General features: G+C 32.6%; 1 protein-coding gene across 6 annotated transcripts in view; it reads left to right on the top strand.

Annotated features, from left to right (window-relative positions):
* Positions 1 to 19307, top strand: part of GALNT13 (polypeptide N-acetylgalactosaminyltransferase 13) — a 598306-nt gene that overhangs the window by 104793 nt on the left and 474206 nt on the right. For 3 of the 6 annotated variants that reach the window (XM_064382748.1, XM_064382747.1, XM_064382746.1), the window contains exon 4: positions 153 to 206. The exons of the other annotated variants lie outside the window; for them this stretch is intronic. In XM_064382748.1, the coding sequence (XP_064238818.1) occupies positions 153 to 206 (54 nt within the window). The remainder of the gene's footprint in view (positions 1 to 152; positions 207 to 19307) is intronic. 6 annotated transcript variants of the gene reach the window in all.

Genomic DNA, 19307 nt, shown 5'->3' with positions numbered 1-19307 from the left:
AGGGAGAGACCTGTAGGAGGTAATTGAATCAAGGGGACTTGTCTTTCCTGTGCTATTCTTGTGATATTGAATGAGCCTTATGAGATCTGATGGGTTTATCAGGGTTTTCACTTTTGCTTCTCTCTCATTTTCTCTTGCCACTGCCTTGTAAGAAGTGCCTTTTACCTCCTGCCATGATTCTGAGGCTTCCCCAGCCATGTGGAACTGTAAGTCCAATTAAACCTCTTTTCCTTACCAGTTTTGGGTATGTCTTTATCAGCAGCATGAAAACGGACTAATAAAATGTCTTATTTCATTATCTCTTAAATTGAACTTGGCATGGTAACTCATACAAGTAGTCCTAGTTACTTGGGAGGCTGGGATGGGAAGATCCTTTGAGCCCAGAAGTTTGAGACTGCAGTGAGGTATCATTGCACCACTGCACTCTAGCCTGGGTGACAAGGCAGCTGAGCTAGACTCTGTTTCCTAAAAAAAAAAAAAAATAAGGAAAGATAATAACAATACAATAATATACTCCTTGAATCATAGGCTTATTATTAGGATTAAATTATGTTACATCTACAGAAAATTTTGCACACTACTTAACATATAAGAAATACTCCAAAAATGTTATTAATAATAGTTATTATTATTATTTGATTATTTTAAATCTAGGTTACTTTTATTGTAGCTATCCAAAGAAGGCTCACACACAATTTCTTAAAATAAACTATTTAATTTACATTTACTTATAATGAATTGCCCCAAATCAATAGTTTTATACTTCAAGTATGGATATTTTTCATAAATCTTAGTGATTCAGCTAGCCACACTTATTTAAATAATATGCTGGGTTGCTGAGGGGCAGAGGATCAAAAATTAATGGGGCAATAAAGGCTTCCTTGCTTTTGAACAGATCAATATCTGTAAGTGAACTAGAGACACTTACAACTAAATATCCAGGAATGAATTAAAAATAGATTCACTGATGCTTGATGGAGTTAAGGATCTGAGATTATGGTCTTTGGCAAATTTAGTGACCTGAATACATATTCTTCTTCTACCATCCTCCTTTTCTGCAATGCTCATCATTTCAATAGGTATTGATATGCCTGTTGTATAAAAGGACATTGAAGAGTTGAGCCTTATATTCAGAATAGCTTTTAAAATACACATGTGAATCATAATTATTCTCTAGTAGAATCTGTGTATATAACATCATATGCACAAATAAAACATTTGTAAGTATGATTTTAAACATTCTTCAACCTCATTACAGATGTAGGGAAGCAGACAAAGAGAGAAGGGAAGATTCAGCATCCAAGTGAGGCTGATATATATACTTTTTGCAGATAAAAAGGATGAAAATGTTTAAATCTGGTCAAAAGTCTATGATACCCAAATGAAAGGTAGATTATATTCTTCCTCATATTCCAGATTATTATTTACTAATAAAATGGATAGAGGCTAATTCAGCTCTAGACATTATTTGCTGTGATATGAGGGTAATACAGAGAGTGTAGCTAATACTAAACATAAATGTTAAAAACAGAATTGCATGTTGAATTATTGTTGTGATATATATGATAGCATGAAAATGGATGATCTGATCTCCTTTGTGCCAAGCCCTAGGCAGGGAGAAATTAACAGTACTTAAGAGACAGAGAGAGTGCTAATACTGCTGGAGTACAGGTGGACCAAGGAGGCTAGTGACATAATTAAATGATTCTAGACAATATTATGAGTTTTGTTCTTAATTCTAAAGGCAGTAGAGAACGACTGAAAGATTTGAAACAGGGAACTTTAAACACTAAGGTCAGATATGCACTAAAAAGGATTACTAATTGCTATGTGTAAAAAATGCATTAGAGAACATGAAAAGTAGGTGAGAAGGAAGACCTATTAGAATGTATTACAGTAGCTTGGAAATGGACATAGGGGTAGCTCATTGAATAAGGTTAGTGAAATAGAGATGGAGAATAGGAAGCATAGATGGAATTGAGAAAGAAAGGTTTAGGGAGAGTAACAGGCATGGTTTAGGAATGTTTGGAAATTGTTTATGGGTGAATGAGAGGGAGGTGATCAAAGCAACTCCTGGCGTCCTTCTTGAGATGTTGCGTGGGTGATAATGTTCTTTACTAAGGAAATGAGTTTAGTCTTGAATACATTGCACTTGATGTTCCCTTTAGAGATTCACATAAGAGTTTTGAGTAGGCAGTTGGATACATATTTCTGAATCTTAGAGAACTAAAGGGCAACTTTAGATGTTGAAAAGTCTTATTTTAAGACAGATGAACGGCAAAACTTCTCTACTCATATAAACCTACTAAACTTGTCTTCTCATGTTTATCGAAATTTGAGTATGAAATAGAAGTAGGCTTCTAAGTCATGTAGTGGTTTGCAAGCTTTGTTTCTTAAAGCCCTAAGGTATCATGAAGGTGACTCAGAATACCTCACATATTGAGGAGGTATCTGTGTATAGGAAGCAAGGCTCTTCCTTTTCAACTAAAGGAGCTTTACTTTTCTATAAGTTGCAATCTCAAATGATATTATATTTTTTAAAAGATCTATTTTTAAAATTTAAAAATATTTACATTCATGGATGGAAAAGCTCTGGTACATTATTAAGTAGTGAGGTATCTCAGTTCACACCCTAATCATTTGAGAATGAAACTATGGAAGGCAACTATCATAATTACCTCCAAAATTATTTCTTTAAAGTCTAAATACTAGATTGGAGGGACTACTCATTTCGTCTCATGCAAAATTATGTTAGTCCTTGTCATATTTTAGAAATATAATTTTTAGAAACAATAATTCAAAAGTTACTTTGGTTCACAGTTTAACATTTTGGGTTTTGCCTTGTCACCTGAGATCAGCAATTCATCGAACCAGGTTATCTCCCTTGGCTTTCAGAATTTTTTCTAGCTCATGGAATACAGATACGTTGTGTGTATCCAACAGTCCTCTCCTTGATATAGAATAGCCTGATATGTGTATTTTTCTTGCTAGTTATTTTTTCTCAGGTCTTATTATTTATTTAACATATATTTTATCACGTCTATTATTATAATGTTTGTTGTGGCATTACTGAGTAGTCTTGTCCTTTTTCTTGCTTATGAAGGGCAAATAATTACCACACACAGAATGCCCCTCTCCTACAGAAACTGAAAGGTGTAATTTCAGCTTTCTGATGCTCTTTCAAACTGACACTCGACTCTAACAAATGTGTGCTAGGAGAAATTAAAATTTTTTTTCTCTCATACTTCACTACAATCTACAAGAACAAACACAGTACCAATATTTATCATTTTAGTTAAGTGAAATGCTAGGAATCAAAGTGACAGACTCCGAGAGAAGTTATACCGTGGAATAAAACTTTATGATCCGTTTGCAAGGATGAAATGTACTTGGCTCATCTTAGTAATAAATAACCCTAAATTTATTTAAATATTGATCTGTTTTCAGTAGAAGGGTGAAATGAATTTCAAAATGTAGAGGTTACAAATGTATACAAAGCATTTTCTACTGTAATACCAATATTGTGCTATGTCACTTTACGAATCTGTGAATAAGTTGCTGAAAACTGCAAATTCTAAGTTAAACTAGTCTTCTATCACCAAGTTTGTATGTTAAAGTCAACATACCTATGGAAAAATAGTGACAGACAGATTAGCTCCTGCATAGTGTCTGTCAGTGTAGATAGCTACCTCATTTTATAGGTGAGAAGCTTAACTATCTTTAACAGGTAATATAGGGTCTGTTCTAAGATCTACTCTCTATTTCCTTTAATAAGCGCCATGATGAAGCTCTAACTTCTAACTTGACGTTTGGAGATATGTTGAATAATCTTAAGGAAACATACTTCATTTTTATTTTTCAAAAGATTTATAGATCATCAAAGAAAATTAATTATACAAAGCAATCCCAAATAACAGATGTATTTAATTTGTCTGGGGAAAAAAAAGAATATGCGGTAAGAAATTTTGTAATTTTCTCTGCCAGGGTGCTGAGAATATTTAAGTTACTGGATATATTTAAAGTGCTGGGACTTTTTGTTAGAATTTGAAGAGAAGAAAACAAAAGGTCTATTTTCAAAATGTATTGAAACAAGAACTATTTCTATCTGGATATAAATTAGACAGTAGTAACAGTTTTATAAAGCTAATCTATCAGAAACCTAAATAAATGTTAATTAACATTGATATTTATTTATAAACTCTTTAAATATTAGAAACTACAACTTAGACTATGCATTTAAAATCATGTAATTTAATTCTCTTCCACCTCTTTTCTTCCTTTAATTTTTGGGTTGGTTGAAGTTATCTGGTAAACTGAATCTGTGACATACACTGAAATGTTAAATGGATGGTTTTTTGTTTGCAGTAATGAAAGATTTAAGCTTTAAATATTCTCTCAAACTCTGATTTCCAAAAAAGAGAAAGTAAAATGAGATTCCATTCGCATAATAAAGTAGTGAGAAAGAATTTGAGTGTAATTTATTTCATTGCAACCCTTTATGTGCTTGGCATTCTATTTCATTACATAAACATGCTGTTTAACATGTGGTAGTGTGTATTGGTCTGAATGGAATGAAGATATTTCATTCTGTGCCCTTTATATTGTGCCATACTGGCATTTTCAATAAAGGTGTCACTTACTTTGTTCCTTTTACAGAAAATGCTATGCTTCTTCCTAAAGGAAAGCAAAGATAATGTGAGAACAAGACAGGTAAATGTTTAATGGTATCAGAGAACTGCAATAAATTTTGCTTGTTAGCTTAAGGAAAGATCTGTCATATTTGCTTGTACCTGTCATTTTTAATTTTAAAGTCTTTTTCTGCCGGGCATGGTGGCTCATGCCTCTAATCCCAGCACTTTGGGAGGCCGAGGCGGGTGGATCACAAGGTCAAGAGATCGAGACCATCCTGATCAACATGGTGAAACCCCGTCTCTACTAAAAATACAAAAAATTAGCTGGGCATGGTGGCACGTGCCTGTAATCCCAGCTACTCAGGAGGCTGAGGCAGGAGAATTGCCTGAACCCAGGAGGCGGAGATTGCGGTGAACCGAGATCATGCCATTGCACTCCAGCCTGGATAACAAGAGTGAAACTCCGTCTCAAAAAAAAAAAAAAGCCTTTTTCAATAATAAAATTCTTCTTAAGTAAAATCCATTCAGTGCTTTTTTTAATTTACAGAAGCTACAACTTTAAAAGTTTAATGTAATCCCCAATTCTTAAACTACATTGTAATCATGGAGGTTTTACAATAATACAATGCGTTTTTTGTGTTATTGTGTCTGTTTTTATTTTATTTTATTTTATTGTACTTTAGGTTCTGGAGTACATGTGCAAAACATGCAGGATTGTTGCATAGGTACATACATAGCAAAGTGGTTTGCTGCCTCCATCCCACCATCACCTATATCTGGCATTTCTCCCCATGTTATGGAATTTGAAATGAAAAAAATCATAGGGTGGGTTTATTGCAAGCTTAAATTATTTTTATAATTGATTAGATTATTGGCAGTAGTTATCTTCAGCACAATTATTTGTGCAAACTTGTACTGGTTATTTGGAAATGTATTTAGAGACTATATAGTAAAGGATACTAACTCCAGAAGACTGTAGTATACCAAAGTTATGAAGAGAAGTTAACATTCAAATACCTCCTAACAGTGAAATTTGGAAAGGCCAGATTTCTACAAGTTTTAATGTTATTTAAATATTATTTGAATTAAATAAATTCTTTTTTATTTTTATATTATATCAACCATCTTTTAAGCCAAATTGTGAGTTATCCATTTGGTTATTTTTCCCTTTAATCAATTTTATTAAAGAGTAATTTACAGACAATAATATTCACCAGTTTTAAGTGTGCATTATGATGTGTTTTGATAAATGTCTACAGTTGTGTACGCAACATGATGTCCTCCTCTCACCCCAAGTCCAGGAATTTACTGATCTATTTTTAGTAACTATAGTTTATTGTTCTACACATTACTGATGCTTCTCTTTACTATTTGTTTTATATTTACTCTCTTTTTTCCATTTTGGATAGTTTTCAACACTGTCAGGTTCACTGATGTTATCTTCTGCAGTATCAAATCTGCTGTGAATTCTAGCCAGTTTTTTGTTTATTTCTATTGTATTTTTCATCTCTATAAGAAGTTCTATAATGAAATAGGCATAATTTTTCAAATGACTAGGGTCAAATCCTGTGGCTGATATTTTCATTTGAAGATGTTCCTTAACTATTCAGTGCCTCGTGATATTTTATCTGAAAAATGGGAAAACAGTTCCATCTATGTTGTAAGATCAACTGCAGCTATCTGTATGTCACACTTAAAAGTAAAAAGTAAACCTTCCATAAGTACCAACTATTATTTTTATTGTCAATTAGTATTTATGACTTATTAAATGCCCATTCTTAGAAAACTACATATGCCTATTATTTGTAATCCTCAGCTAAGTGCATCACTTTCCTAAGAAAAGACCCTTACATCCTACTTAACTCCTTTTCCCTCCAAAGTTTAAATGTCCGTTTCTCTTGAAGTCCATTTGGCTGTACCCCGCCCAGACTCCTCTGGTCACTGTAATACATAACTTTTCTATTGTTAGTTGAGTTGTGTCAAGAATTTCCTTCCTGTTCAGTTGTATTCCTCTTGTACATCAAGCTTTCCATTCTACTTTTGATAATTTACTTATGGAATTTTTTTTCATTGGACTGGGAATGACTGTAGAGAATAGATTTTCATATCATTTGTTCTATTTTTAGCACCCAACTCAGTACCTGGTGTAATAGTTACTTAGTACTGAAAGGCGAAATACAAAAAATAAATAAAAATAAATTCTAGGGAAAAAAACACATTAACTTTTTGGTTATGCCATTTTTATTTTGGCAGTTTGAGTGGACTCCATTAGCTTAATACATTAATGGGCTTGCTTCTTACCTATCTTGGCAAACTATGGAATATAAAGAGCTGATCCGAACCACTGCTTGACATCACATGAAAACATATCCTGACTGAAAGTCCTCCAGAAGAGTTCCAGGCCTATTTGCCTCATGAATTTTCCTGTTTCATTATTCATTAAAATGCTATTCGGTAGGAAGCTGAATTTGATGATAGTTTGGAATGTTGCATTTTTATTGGAAATCTTTGGCTGTATTTAGTTTCCTTGGTGTGAGTTGTTATGTGATCTCAGCACAGTTGTTCAGGTCAGAGCACTCTTGTCCTTTTGTGGTAGTTCTGAAACTGGCCCTCGGCCCGATTTATAAGCATATCTACAAGAAACGTGAAATTGCTAGATAGTGTTACCAGTGATGAGGTCCAGAAATACTGGGCATGAGACTATTTGATTCTGGCAGTAAAAAGACTGTAACCCTGCGATTTTGCCTCCTTTTCAATCATTACCTCATATTTACTTTATATAGTAAAAAGCTGGCTTCAGACTGTCAAATGCTATATACATTAACATGGAGGTGGTTTACTCTGGAAGAATCTCACTTAGAAAATGCACTTTCTTTTTAAATTTGGACTTCCAAATCAGAGGAAATGTGTCATACTCAAAAATAAATGTCCCTCATTTAAAACAAAACAGAAAGATAGGTATTGTTCTAAATGAGATGTTCCTGTGTAAATTAGATATCACACAGTAATCAGTAAGTGCTAGGATTACAACTGTATACTTGGCCATATAATACACATCAACAATATTGTTACTGGGATTTGATAGTCACACATTTGAAAAACACTACCTGGAGTCATGATTTTGACAGCAGTTTCTCAATTTGAATTTATGGATTTCACAATTGTAAAGTTGCTTTGAGTAGTTATTTTTTAATCCCCTGCCTTCAAATCCCTTTAGCCCAAGTTTACCCCAATCACTGTGACAAGATTTTTATGTCACAGTAGAAGACTCTTTTCTGTACTAGTGCTTCAACTAGCAAACACCCTTTGTTAAAAGCCTCAAGGAGCTCAGAATGCCTAAGGAAATGAGTTATATTGGGTGTAACAAAGTGGATGAAGGGGAGAATTAAGAGAGAGCTAGGCAAAAGGCTGCTTGTGCAGGGTCTTTTACTCTGTATTCACCTTAGGTACAGTGGGAAGCCACTGAAGGATATTAACAATAGAGGAAGGGAATGAGAAGAAATGATATAATCAGATATACATTTGTAAAATTTTCCTACTGAATGTTGTTTGGCAGTTAGTTTGGAGGGAAATAAGATAAGCATTAGAGCCAGTAAATAGGATATCACAGTAGTCCAAGAGAAAAGAGGAAGGTGGTTTGAACTGAGGAGCAGGGGATTCAAATACATAGAGTTGAAATCCATTTATACACACAATAATATGTCTTGGTATTAGATTGGATCTAAAGGATAAAGGAGTAGGAAGAATCAGGATGAGAGCCAGATCTCTGGCCTAAGCAAATGTATAAATGCTGATTTCATTTACATAAAATTGGGCAAGCTGTGGGAAGAAGAATTGGCTGGGAATAAAAAGAGATAGGGTTCTGGTGAAACTCAAGTTCAGTGTTGTCTTTTGGATTTGAGAGGCTCATAATTCATCTAGGTGGCTAAATTCTAGTCCGGGTTTAAGGGAGAGGAGCCTTTACTTCCTCTACCTTGGAAACAAGACAACCGTTAAGCAAGAAGAAGGTAAAGGTACCTATTTAGACACAAAGTAGATAAATATTATTAGACTCAGTCATTGTATTGAATGCTCTTACACTTCAATTGGTGAGATTAAATATGTATACACATGTTAAAATATTCCCATAGTAAAGCCTACCTAGTTTTATGTTTATTGTAAGGAATTTAGGCATATTAACTCATGAAAGAGCAAGAAGTTAGGGATTATGTTAGTGTAATGTGTCTTTGGAGGAATTACCCTACAAAATTGACCTCAATGACTAGTCCACATAGAGAAAAATAGGAAGATAGTTTGCTCCTTAACTTCCTGGGCATGACACTAGATAGGATGGTAACTCACCCTGAGTTGGGAGATAATTGACTTAAGCATCTTTGCAGAGAAGGATGCTATGAAATAATTCATTAGTTTTCTGACCTAATGTATTGCATTATTTGCAACAGTATTTATAGTATTGATCAAATAAAAATAATTGTAATACTAAAAGGTCTAAAACTATTCCTACAGTTAGGATTAAACCCATAAGGACTTCGTGGCGAAAAGCATCATAGAACAGGATGTTTTAAAAACTATTTTTAAACTAATATTGTTTTAACAAATAATAATTGTATACATTTTTGGGATAGGAAGTGATTTCTAAATATATATATATGCAATTTAGAATGATTAAATCAAGTTAATTAACATTTTCATTGCCTCCTTTACCTATCATGTTTTATGGTGAAACATTTAAAATTTACTCTTCTAGTTATTTTGAAATATACAATACATTGTTATTGACTGTAGTCATCTTGCTGTGCAGTAGATCTAAAACTTACTCCTCCTATCAGAAACTTTGTATCCTTTGCTCAACAACTTTTCATTCCCTCTTTCACCTCCTGCCACCTGCCTGGCCCCAAGTAACCACGATTCTACTCTCTACTTCCATGAGTTCACCGTTTTTAGATTCTACATGTAGGTGAAATGATGCATGTTTGTCTTTTTGTGCCTTGCTTATGTCACTTAGCATAATTTGCTCCAGGTTAACCCACATTATCAAAAATGGTAAAATTTCCTTTTTTTGCAGCTGAATATTATTCCATTGTGTATACACCCTGCATTTTCCTTATCCATTGATCTTTTGATGGGCACATAGGTTGATCATGGACTAGAAGTTTAAAAATGTGAGCAACATTGGAATAAAGCATTGACAGTGATGCCTAAATAGATGAAATTAAGCAATTGTAGGAAGCAGGGGCATTGAAGGCCCTGTTGAGTAATGTGTGTCTACCCCAACCCTTGGTGAAAATTTAAGAGGATGATGAAGACTTAAATATGTAATAAAAGCAACATATTTTAAAGTATTTATTTATTTATATAAAGTTCAGGTGACTAAAGTGTGATTTTTTTGTGTAAATCAGGAAATAAATAGAGTCAAGTAAATAATAAAAGCCAGAGATGGTAGTAAAAATGGAGAATTCCTTCTCTCTTTGAGGTTATCATATTGAATTTAAATTGAACCTTAAAAGTGGGATAATTTATGTCAAATTTAGTTAATCTTGGCCAAGCCACATGCTTGTAATAATAGATAGAGGTGCAATTAAGGAATGAAAGTTATATATTATTGTTAAAATATTTTTTCCAGTGCCTTCAGAATGCCTGAATCCTCTCCTAGTCAAACTTTTCAAGGACTTTTCTAAAGAATTGGTACAAAATGCTATAAAACAAAGTAAAGCAATACTTTATGCAGCTGGATTTAATCTTTTAAAAATGCATTAACTGATTTTTTGGCCTTAATAATCTAGAATCAATATACAGTCATAGGTCTGCATTGTATATATTTCAAACTATAAGTATAAACTTAGATCTAAAATCATATCTCTCTACTGCTTGAAAAGGCCACATCCTTTAAGGCCAGAAATTAAGAGAGAGTGGAGAGTCCTTAGTCTGCCTGATTAATTATCTATATTCTCTCCTTTAAGGCACCAATCATGATATATATATATATGCGGTCTAAATACAGTAATAAAAGCCAACCAATATAATTTTCCTTTTTTGGGTTTGTGTGCAAGGAGTCCTGGAGAGTAAGTGAAGAGTACTTCTTTATCTTTGAAGCTAACTTATAGGCAGAATTTAGATATCTGCAAAGATGTGGAAGGATACTCTTGGCAAGGTGGATTATGTTAGGAAAGGCATATGGATACAGCAAAGCACAGGGCAATTCCAGGGGGAAAGTGTATATCACAGATAATGATTGGTTGAGCATTTGCCGTATTTATGCACACTACAAAATACTATGGCAGTCAAAGATGCACATTCCTTTTCCTGCTCTCATATGTCAGGGATTTATTTGGAAATTCTGGAAAATGAAAGATATTGATTGAAGTGGTGTTTTAAGGCATGTTGATATGATCTCAGAATGCATGATGTTTTGGGTATAGAAAAGTCCAGAGGTAAATAAATTTGTCAGAAGACAATGAAATGAACTCCAATATGAAAAGGATGATATTTACCTTCAGAGATAAAACAAAAAAAAAAAGGATCAACAATATCTAGTAGTATGCTGATTGAAATAGAACAACCTATCAGGGTAATTTTTCTTGTCCCAGAGGAGTTGAGAAAACTTGACTCCTCTGGGACAAGAAAACCTAAGTAGCATTTATTGGAGGCAGCTTATGAATAGTTCTAAATAGTTTTATTTCATTTAATCTATCTGTAGGTTCGTGCTTTTTTTTTCTTTGTTCATCAGATGTGAAAAGGCTGAACAAATTAACTTGCTCAAAATCAGACAATTAGTAAATGGTAGTGTTGGCATTCTGAGTCAGTCAGCTATCATTTAAAAAATGATGGGGAAGAGAAAAAGATATAAGAAAGGTGACAAGTTGTCACAGAAGAGCAACAGAGAAGATGTATTTGCCAACCATATGTTCTTTGTGTTATAATTTGTATTTAGACTTTCCCACACTTAATTATGTGGATTACCACCATTAGAATCCTGTCTCTGTGGTATAAGTTCTGCCTGCAGTAAGTTAAGTGAGGAACTAATATTCACTTTTGGTTTTTTAGGATGAAGTCTTCCAACATTTAATGCAGAAATGAAAATGAGTCATTGGAGAATGATAAAGCTTAGAAATCCTTGTTACAAGGGAATTAGGCTCTTTGAATTATATTTTGAGAATGTGTTGCAGAGTTTGGCATGATGTTCATTACATAGAGTGGGGCCCTGGGACTTTGAAAATAAAACAAACAGGTTGGTTTGAGAATATGAAATGATAAATATCTCAAAGCAGTGTTAGCAACAAGTATAAATGCGTAGTTTAATATACACTTTCCTACCCATGCAGCTTACAAAGCAAAACTAAAAACTTTTTTCTGCAAATGTGAACTAGTTCAAATGAATATTTTAGAAAATTGGTGTACAAATGGTGATAGCTGTTGTTTCAACATTTGAGGAGCAGATTGAAACACAAAATTAGCTATTAGCCTAAAGCTTAAGTACTCTCTAGGAAGGGAAAAACAACTGAAGCTAGCAAATTGACTTTCATTTGGGATGGGGTGCCCATGGTTCTGATGAAACTTGCGTGTGGTAACTTCCAAATCTCTGGGGACATATGTTCAACTGACCTCTGGGAAGTATAGCAAAGAGGAGCTGGGCAGCTTTATACAAAACCACCCTCAGCATTTCACTCAGCAAAACCTTCTCCACCAGAACAAAGCACGGCATACATTAAAAAGAAATTGAAGCGTAACTGGGAGAAGGACAGAAAAATTCACTCATAATGTTAGGAATACTGTTTAAATCATTCCAACAAAGCATTAGCTGGACAGGGCTAAACTGATGGAGCAAAAAATGTGAGAATGAGCTGACTATTGATCAAGTCAAAGGGCTGAGGATGCAGGGGCTTGAAGATAAGCCTGAATAGACAGCTGGAGTGAGGGACCAATATTCCAGATGGTTGATCTGAGTCAGATAGGTTATGAGATGTCAGGCTGCACTGGAGGATAGAAGCAGGATTTGGAAGAGAAAAGAGTGAACACCACCCGGAGGTCAGAGTGAGGGAGGAGTGTATGGGCAGAAGTATAGACAACATTTCTTCTTTAGGGATTAGGCCTAATTCTGAAAAATAATGAAGCATCATTAAAACACTCTTTGGCCACTTTACAAGAAAAGAATGAACTTCGTGTAGGGTATGGTAGTGAGGGGCTTATTAACTAGTGGTATATAATTATACTATATTGTGTTAAATAGAGACAATACTGCGAAATGGTTTACGGGGATTGGCTTGACTACATTTAATTCTCATTTCTGCTGTTCCTAGTTGTGTCACCATCAAGAAATTATTTAATTTTTTAACACCTATTTATACTTACTTAAAAGGGGGAAATAATATTATCAGTGTTACTGGGCTGTTTTTTCAGATCAGGGTGTTGAAGATCATTGTCATTTGATGATCACTCCGATTTTGCCAAGGACAAGCTTGTACTTAATGCCAAAGAGAGAAATAAATAATGTAGAAGGCTGCAGCTGGTATCAACAATGTGTTTGAAATCACGGGAGAGTGGATCATGAAAATGAAACATTAATCTGATAATTGTTAACCTTTTAAAGGGGTATTAAACCTTTCAGAGAAAAAATAATATCTGATAATTTTGTCCTAGGGTTTTATAATAGAGTGAATTATCATTATGTTTTTATGTTATGTTTTCAATCCATAAATTCTTCAAATAACTAGAAAAATAGCAACCACTATGTTGATTTAAATGTTTCAGTATTGTAGAGTAAAAGAATTAGAAATGCAATGATTATTAATAGTTCAGTGTGTTTTCATATATCATATGCATGTTTATAATTAGTGTGGTGAAATAATATACACTTTTTTATTTCTAAGAGAGAAGTTCAGATAAAAACTGCTTTGATGAAAATAAAATGAAAGTGAATGTTAGGGATGTTTAATGCTGCTTACAATGCATGTTGGCACTTAACTTTAGTGTATGGAAAACATACCTGTACCTAAAATAGAACAGGACCCAGTAATTTAACACTAAATTTTTCATTTTACATATAATTCATTGAAAAATACATGTATGGACAAAATTACGATCAACCTGAACGCTGAATGATCTGATTGTGTAACTCGTTTCTGGGCATCTAGATTCATGAAGCTGATTCCCTAATAAAGTCATTCTGGAATAAGTGTATCTGCTTCTAGTAATTTCTAAACAACAGATTGCATTTGTAATATATTGTGGGGTTATAACTTTAGTCTGTGGAAACAATACCATACTCATACTTTTTTTTTTTTTTTTAAATTTTAGAAAAGAAAATGGAACAAAAAAGCAGAAAACAAATGGCAGCACTGTGAAAAAGTCTGTCTGGTCTAAGTGCTGACTCATCACCCATGCCTGTTAGGCAAATTATTTTCCTTGACACTTATAGAAGTAAAACTAATATTCATTTTACTTGCACACAATATATCTAATACCCAATTTTCTTTCATCATTAAAATTTAAAATTCTACAAATGTTTACTTTTTTAGAAAATATACTGTAAAATTACACATGATATAGTCTGCGGAAGCATTTATTTGATTAGGAAAGGTTAGTTCAGTCTGTTCTTTATGAATGAATATGAAGAAATTCAGAAGGTGATACATTTATGACTAATATATTTTATATTCTTACCAAGTATGTTACAATTATATATCTTAAGTTGTCACGTGCTATATTTGACAACTATATATACTACAAATTAAACATCCCATTCATTCTGAACAGATGTGTAAAAATAAAGTGACTGTAAATTTATTAAATAAAACAGAATAAGTAGCAGCATTTATAATAATATACTGAATTTAAAAATGATTTCTTCCAACATTCATTGTAGAAAGCATTATTAATATGATTAATTCTTCTGACGTATTAGATGATATGCAAAAGAATGCCAAATTTTGGTGGTAATGACTTTTATTCTTTTACTTTTCAAAAAATGTATGTAAGCCCCCTATGTAGCCATGATCATACTTCAACTACTTAGAACATTTTTCTTTTGATTTAACTCATGTATATTCAACAGAACACTTGTTTTTTTAGTTGTATTATAAAATTAGAAATAATCTAAGAAAGCTTAAATCTTTAATAAAATGGTTATATATATTTCTAAATAAGAATAAAAATATTGTCATGGATATTCCTATGGTAGCATAGACAATTTATTTGCATATACAGAAATTGTAGATCAACTTTAAAATAGTTTAGTTATAAATATTTGCATATCTATATTAGTTTCCATTTTTTCCGCTTTTTTTTTTTTATTTAATGTAAAACCTACATACTCATACCTGGTTTAAATGCATAAAATCAATGCCTTTGATTTGCCTATTTAATAAAATTGAACTCTCAGTTAGTTTTAATTAAAATATTTATTTTATGTTTACTTTTCTAGACTCAGTGTTATGTTATACATAAAAATAAATACCACTGCCTGTTCATTTTGGAACCAAAGCAGGGTTTTATATAAATTATAAGAATAAGACATTGCCATTGCTCTCAGGAGCTTAGAGGCAACTTACAGGTATTTTCAGTCATTTCATAACTGACCTTTAAATTTTCTTTAAAAAATTTTTTTTGTTTATATTTGGCATATAATTTTACATGTTTATAGGGTACAGAGTGTTGTTTCAGTACATGTATACATTGCATGATTATCAAATAAGTATAGTTTTGATCTATTCATCAATGTCTATCCCTCAATCCTTGATCATTTCTCTGTGGTGATAACTTTTAAGATATTTTTTTTTGCTAGCTACCTTGAAATATCCAATACATTGCTATTAGCTAAAGTCACCCTAGTATGTAATGGAACATCAGAACTTATTCTTCCTATCTAACTATAACTTTGATCAAGTAGTCTCTACCCTACCACTCCCACCTTCTCCCTTTCCTCCTCAGCCTCTACCTAATCACTATTCAACTGTCTACTTGTATGAGATCAACTTGTAGAAATTTCATCTATGAGTGAAATCATGTTCTTTCTGTACCTGGCTTATTTCGCCTGACATTATATCCTCTAGATTTATCTGTGTTGCTACAAAAGACAGACTTTCCTTCTGATTTTAATAGCCGAATAGCATTCCAGTGTTTAAATACCCCACATTTTCTTTATCCATTCATTGGTTGATAGACATTTAAATTGCTTTCATCTCTTGACTGTTGTGGCCAGTGCTGCAATAAGCATAGGACTGCAAGTATCTCTTCAAAATACTGATTTATTTATTTTTTTTGATAAATACCCAGTAGTGAAATTGCTGAATCATATAGTAGCTCTATGTTTAATTTTTTGAGGAACTTCTATACTGTTTTTCCATAATGGCTGTACTATTTTATATTCTAACTGTGTATGAGTTTTTTCTTTACACCGTTGCCAACATTTGTTATTTTTTGTATTTTTGAAAATAGCTATTCTAACTGCGGTAAGGTGATATTATGGTTTTGATTTCCATTTCCCTGATGATGAGTATTGTTAAGCATTTTTATCCTATAACTACTGGTCATTTACATGTCTTCTTTTGATAAATGTCTATTCAGGCTGTTTGCCCACTTTTGGATGGGATTTTTTTTTTGTGAGTGTGTGCTATTGAATTGTGTGAGTTCCTCATATATTCTGGATGTTAACCACTTGTCAGATACATAGTTTGCAAATACTGTCCCTCATTATGTAGGTTGCAACTTCAGTATGTTGACTGTTTCCTTTGCTGTGCAGAAGTTTCTTAGTTTCACATAAATTCATCTGTCCATTTATTCTTTTATTTCCTGTGCTTTTCAGGATCTACCTGAAAAATTTTTCCCAAATCAATTTTGTGAAGTGTTTTTCCTAAGCTTTTTTTGTAATACTCTTGTAGTATCAGATCTTATATTTAAGTCTTTAATCCATTTTGAGTTCATTTTTGTTTGTGTGAGATGGGGGTCCAGTTTCATTCTTCTACATGTTGATATCTAGTTTTCCTGGAACCATTTCTTTTTTTCTTAATTGAATAGACTGTTCTTTCTCCAATGTATGTTCTTGGCACCTTTGTAAAAAGACAGTTTAGTGAGATGTATGGATTTGTTTCTGGGCTCTCTATTCTGTTCTGTTGGTCTTCGTGTCTGTTTTAGGTCAGTACCATGCTGTTTTGGTTACTATGGGTTTGTAGTATACTTTGAAATCAGTTAATTTGATACCTTTATCTTTGTTCTTTTTGCTCAAGACTGTTTTGACTATTCAGGGTTTTTTGTGGTTTCATACAAACTTTAGGATTGCATTTTCTGTTTTTCTAATGAATGACATTGCTATTTTGATAAAGATTACATTGAAATTGTATATCACCTTGGATAGTATAGACATTTTAACACTATTAAGTCTTTCAATCTATGGATATGTAATGCCTTTTTATTGATTTGTATCTGTTTCATTTTTTTCATTAGCATGTTTTCATTAGTGTTTTATAGTGTTTATTGTAGTGATCCTTCACCCCGTGGTTGACTTTATTCCTAGAGTGTTCTTTTTTTTTTTCTCATATAAATGTCGCTTTTTTGATTTCTTTGTCACATAGTTTGCTATTACCTTAGAAAAAAATACATCTGGATTTTTATGTTTATCTTGTACCCTGCAACTTTACTGAATTCACTTACTAGTTCTATGAGTTTTTTTTTGGTAGTATTGTTAGTATATTCTATACATATGGTTATGCCATCTGCAAACAGGGACAATATAACTTCTGTCTTTCTTTTTTTCCAATTCGAATGCCATTTATTTCTTTCTCTGGCCAAATCACTATGGCTAGGACTCCCAATACTGTGTTAAGCAAAAGTGGTGAAAGTGGGCACTTTTGTCTTGTTCCAGACATAGAGGAAAAGCTATAAACTTTTCCCTATTCAGTATGTTACTAGCTGTGGGTTTATCATATAAAGCCTTTACTTTTTTGAGGTGTGGTCCTTTTATGCCTAATTTGTTGGGAATTTTTATTATACGGGGATGTTAAATTTTGATGCATACTTTTTCTGAATGTATTGTAACAAGTCTATGATTCTTTTGTCCTTGATTTTGTTAATGTGATTTATAATATTTATTGCTTTGTGTATGTTGAACTATCCTTGCATCCCTGGGATGAATCCCACTTGATCATGGTGAATGATCTTTGTAATATATTGTTGATTCTGGTTTGCCAGTGTTTTATTGAGTATTTTTGCATTTATGTTCATTGGTGATACTGGCCTATAGTTTGTTTTGTGGTTGTGTTCTTGTCTGGTTTTGGTATTAGGGTAATGATAACCTTGTAGAATGAGTTTGAAAATATTCCCTCCTTTTAAAGTTTTTGGATGAGTTTGAGAAGAATTGGTATTAATTCTTTTTTAAAAATGTTTGTTAGAATTCAACACTGAAGCCATTAGGTTCTGGGCTTTTCTTTGATAGGAGGGTCTTTCAGACTGCTCCAATATTATTATTTGTTATTAATTGATACAGGTCTTCCATTTCTTCATGATCTGATCCTGGTAGCAGTTAGGTAAGAGAAAGGATGTATGTTACCAAGAATTTATGCATTTCTTCCAGATTTTCCCATTTGTTAGTATATAGTTGTTCATAATTATCTCTTATGATTCTGTGTGTTTCTATAGTATTGGTTACAGTACCTTCTTTTTCATCTCTGATTTTATTTAGTTTTTACTCTTTTTCTGTTAGTCTAGCTAAAATTGTATCTGTTCATATTTTCAAAAATAACACATACTTTTTGATTTCTATTTCATTTATTTTTGCTCTGATATTTATTACTTATTTCCTTCTAGTAATTTTGGACTTACTTTGTTCTTTTTTTGTTTCTTGAGCTATAACATTAGCTTGTTTTTTTGAAACCTTTCTCCTTTTCTGATGTAGGATTTTATTGCTCTAAAATTTTCTCTTATAACTATTTTTGCTGTATCCCATAAGTTTTGGTATGTTGTGTTTCCATTTTCATTTGTCTCAAGGAATTTTTACTTCAAAAATAATTCTTCATTGATTCATTCATGTTGTTGAACATCCTTGTATTAGACTTTATAACATTTTTGTTATTGATTCCTAATTTTATTCTATTGTGGTGAGAAAAGGCAATTTATATGATTTTAGTTTTTAAAAAAATGTTAAGACTTGTTCTGTGACCTAAAATATGGTCTATACTGGCAATTGTTCCACGTGCTGTTAAGTAGAATGTATATTCTGTACCTGATGGATGGAATGTTCTGTAAATGTCTGCTAAGTCAATTTGGAAAACAGCACAGTTTAAATTCAATGTTTCATTGTTGATTTTCTGCCTGAATGATCTTTACATTGCTAAAAATGGGGAGTTGATGTCTCCTACTATTATTATATGGCAATCAATTTCTCCCTTTAAGTCTGTGTGTATTTGCTTCATATATATATATATACACACACACACACACATACATATACATATTGTGTGTGTATATATATAAACATATACATATTGTGTGTATATATACATATTGTGTATATATATACATATACATATTGTGTATATATACATATATATTGTGTAAATATATGTTTATATATATGAGTAATCTGGTGTAGGATGCATACATGTTTACAATTGTTATATTCTCTTGCTGTATGGATGCCTTTATTATTTTATAATGGCTTAATTGGAATATTGTTGTCATCCTGTT

Source organism: Aotus nancymaae, unplaced genomic scaffold, assembly GCF_030222135.1.
Source record: "Aotus nancymaae isolate 86718 unplaced genomic scaffold, 86718_ANA_hifiasm-v0.15.2.pri h1tg000029l, whole genome shotgun sequence".
Classification (NCBI taxonomy): Eukaryota; Metazoa; Chordata; class Mammalia; order Primates; family Aotidae; genus Aotus; species Aotus nancymaae.
Note: the sequence above shows the minus strand (reverse complement) of the source record. Positions and strands in the feature narration are given on the sequence as shown.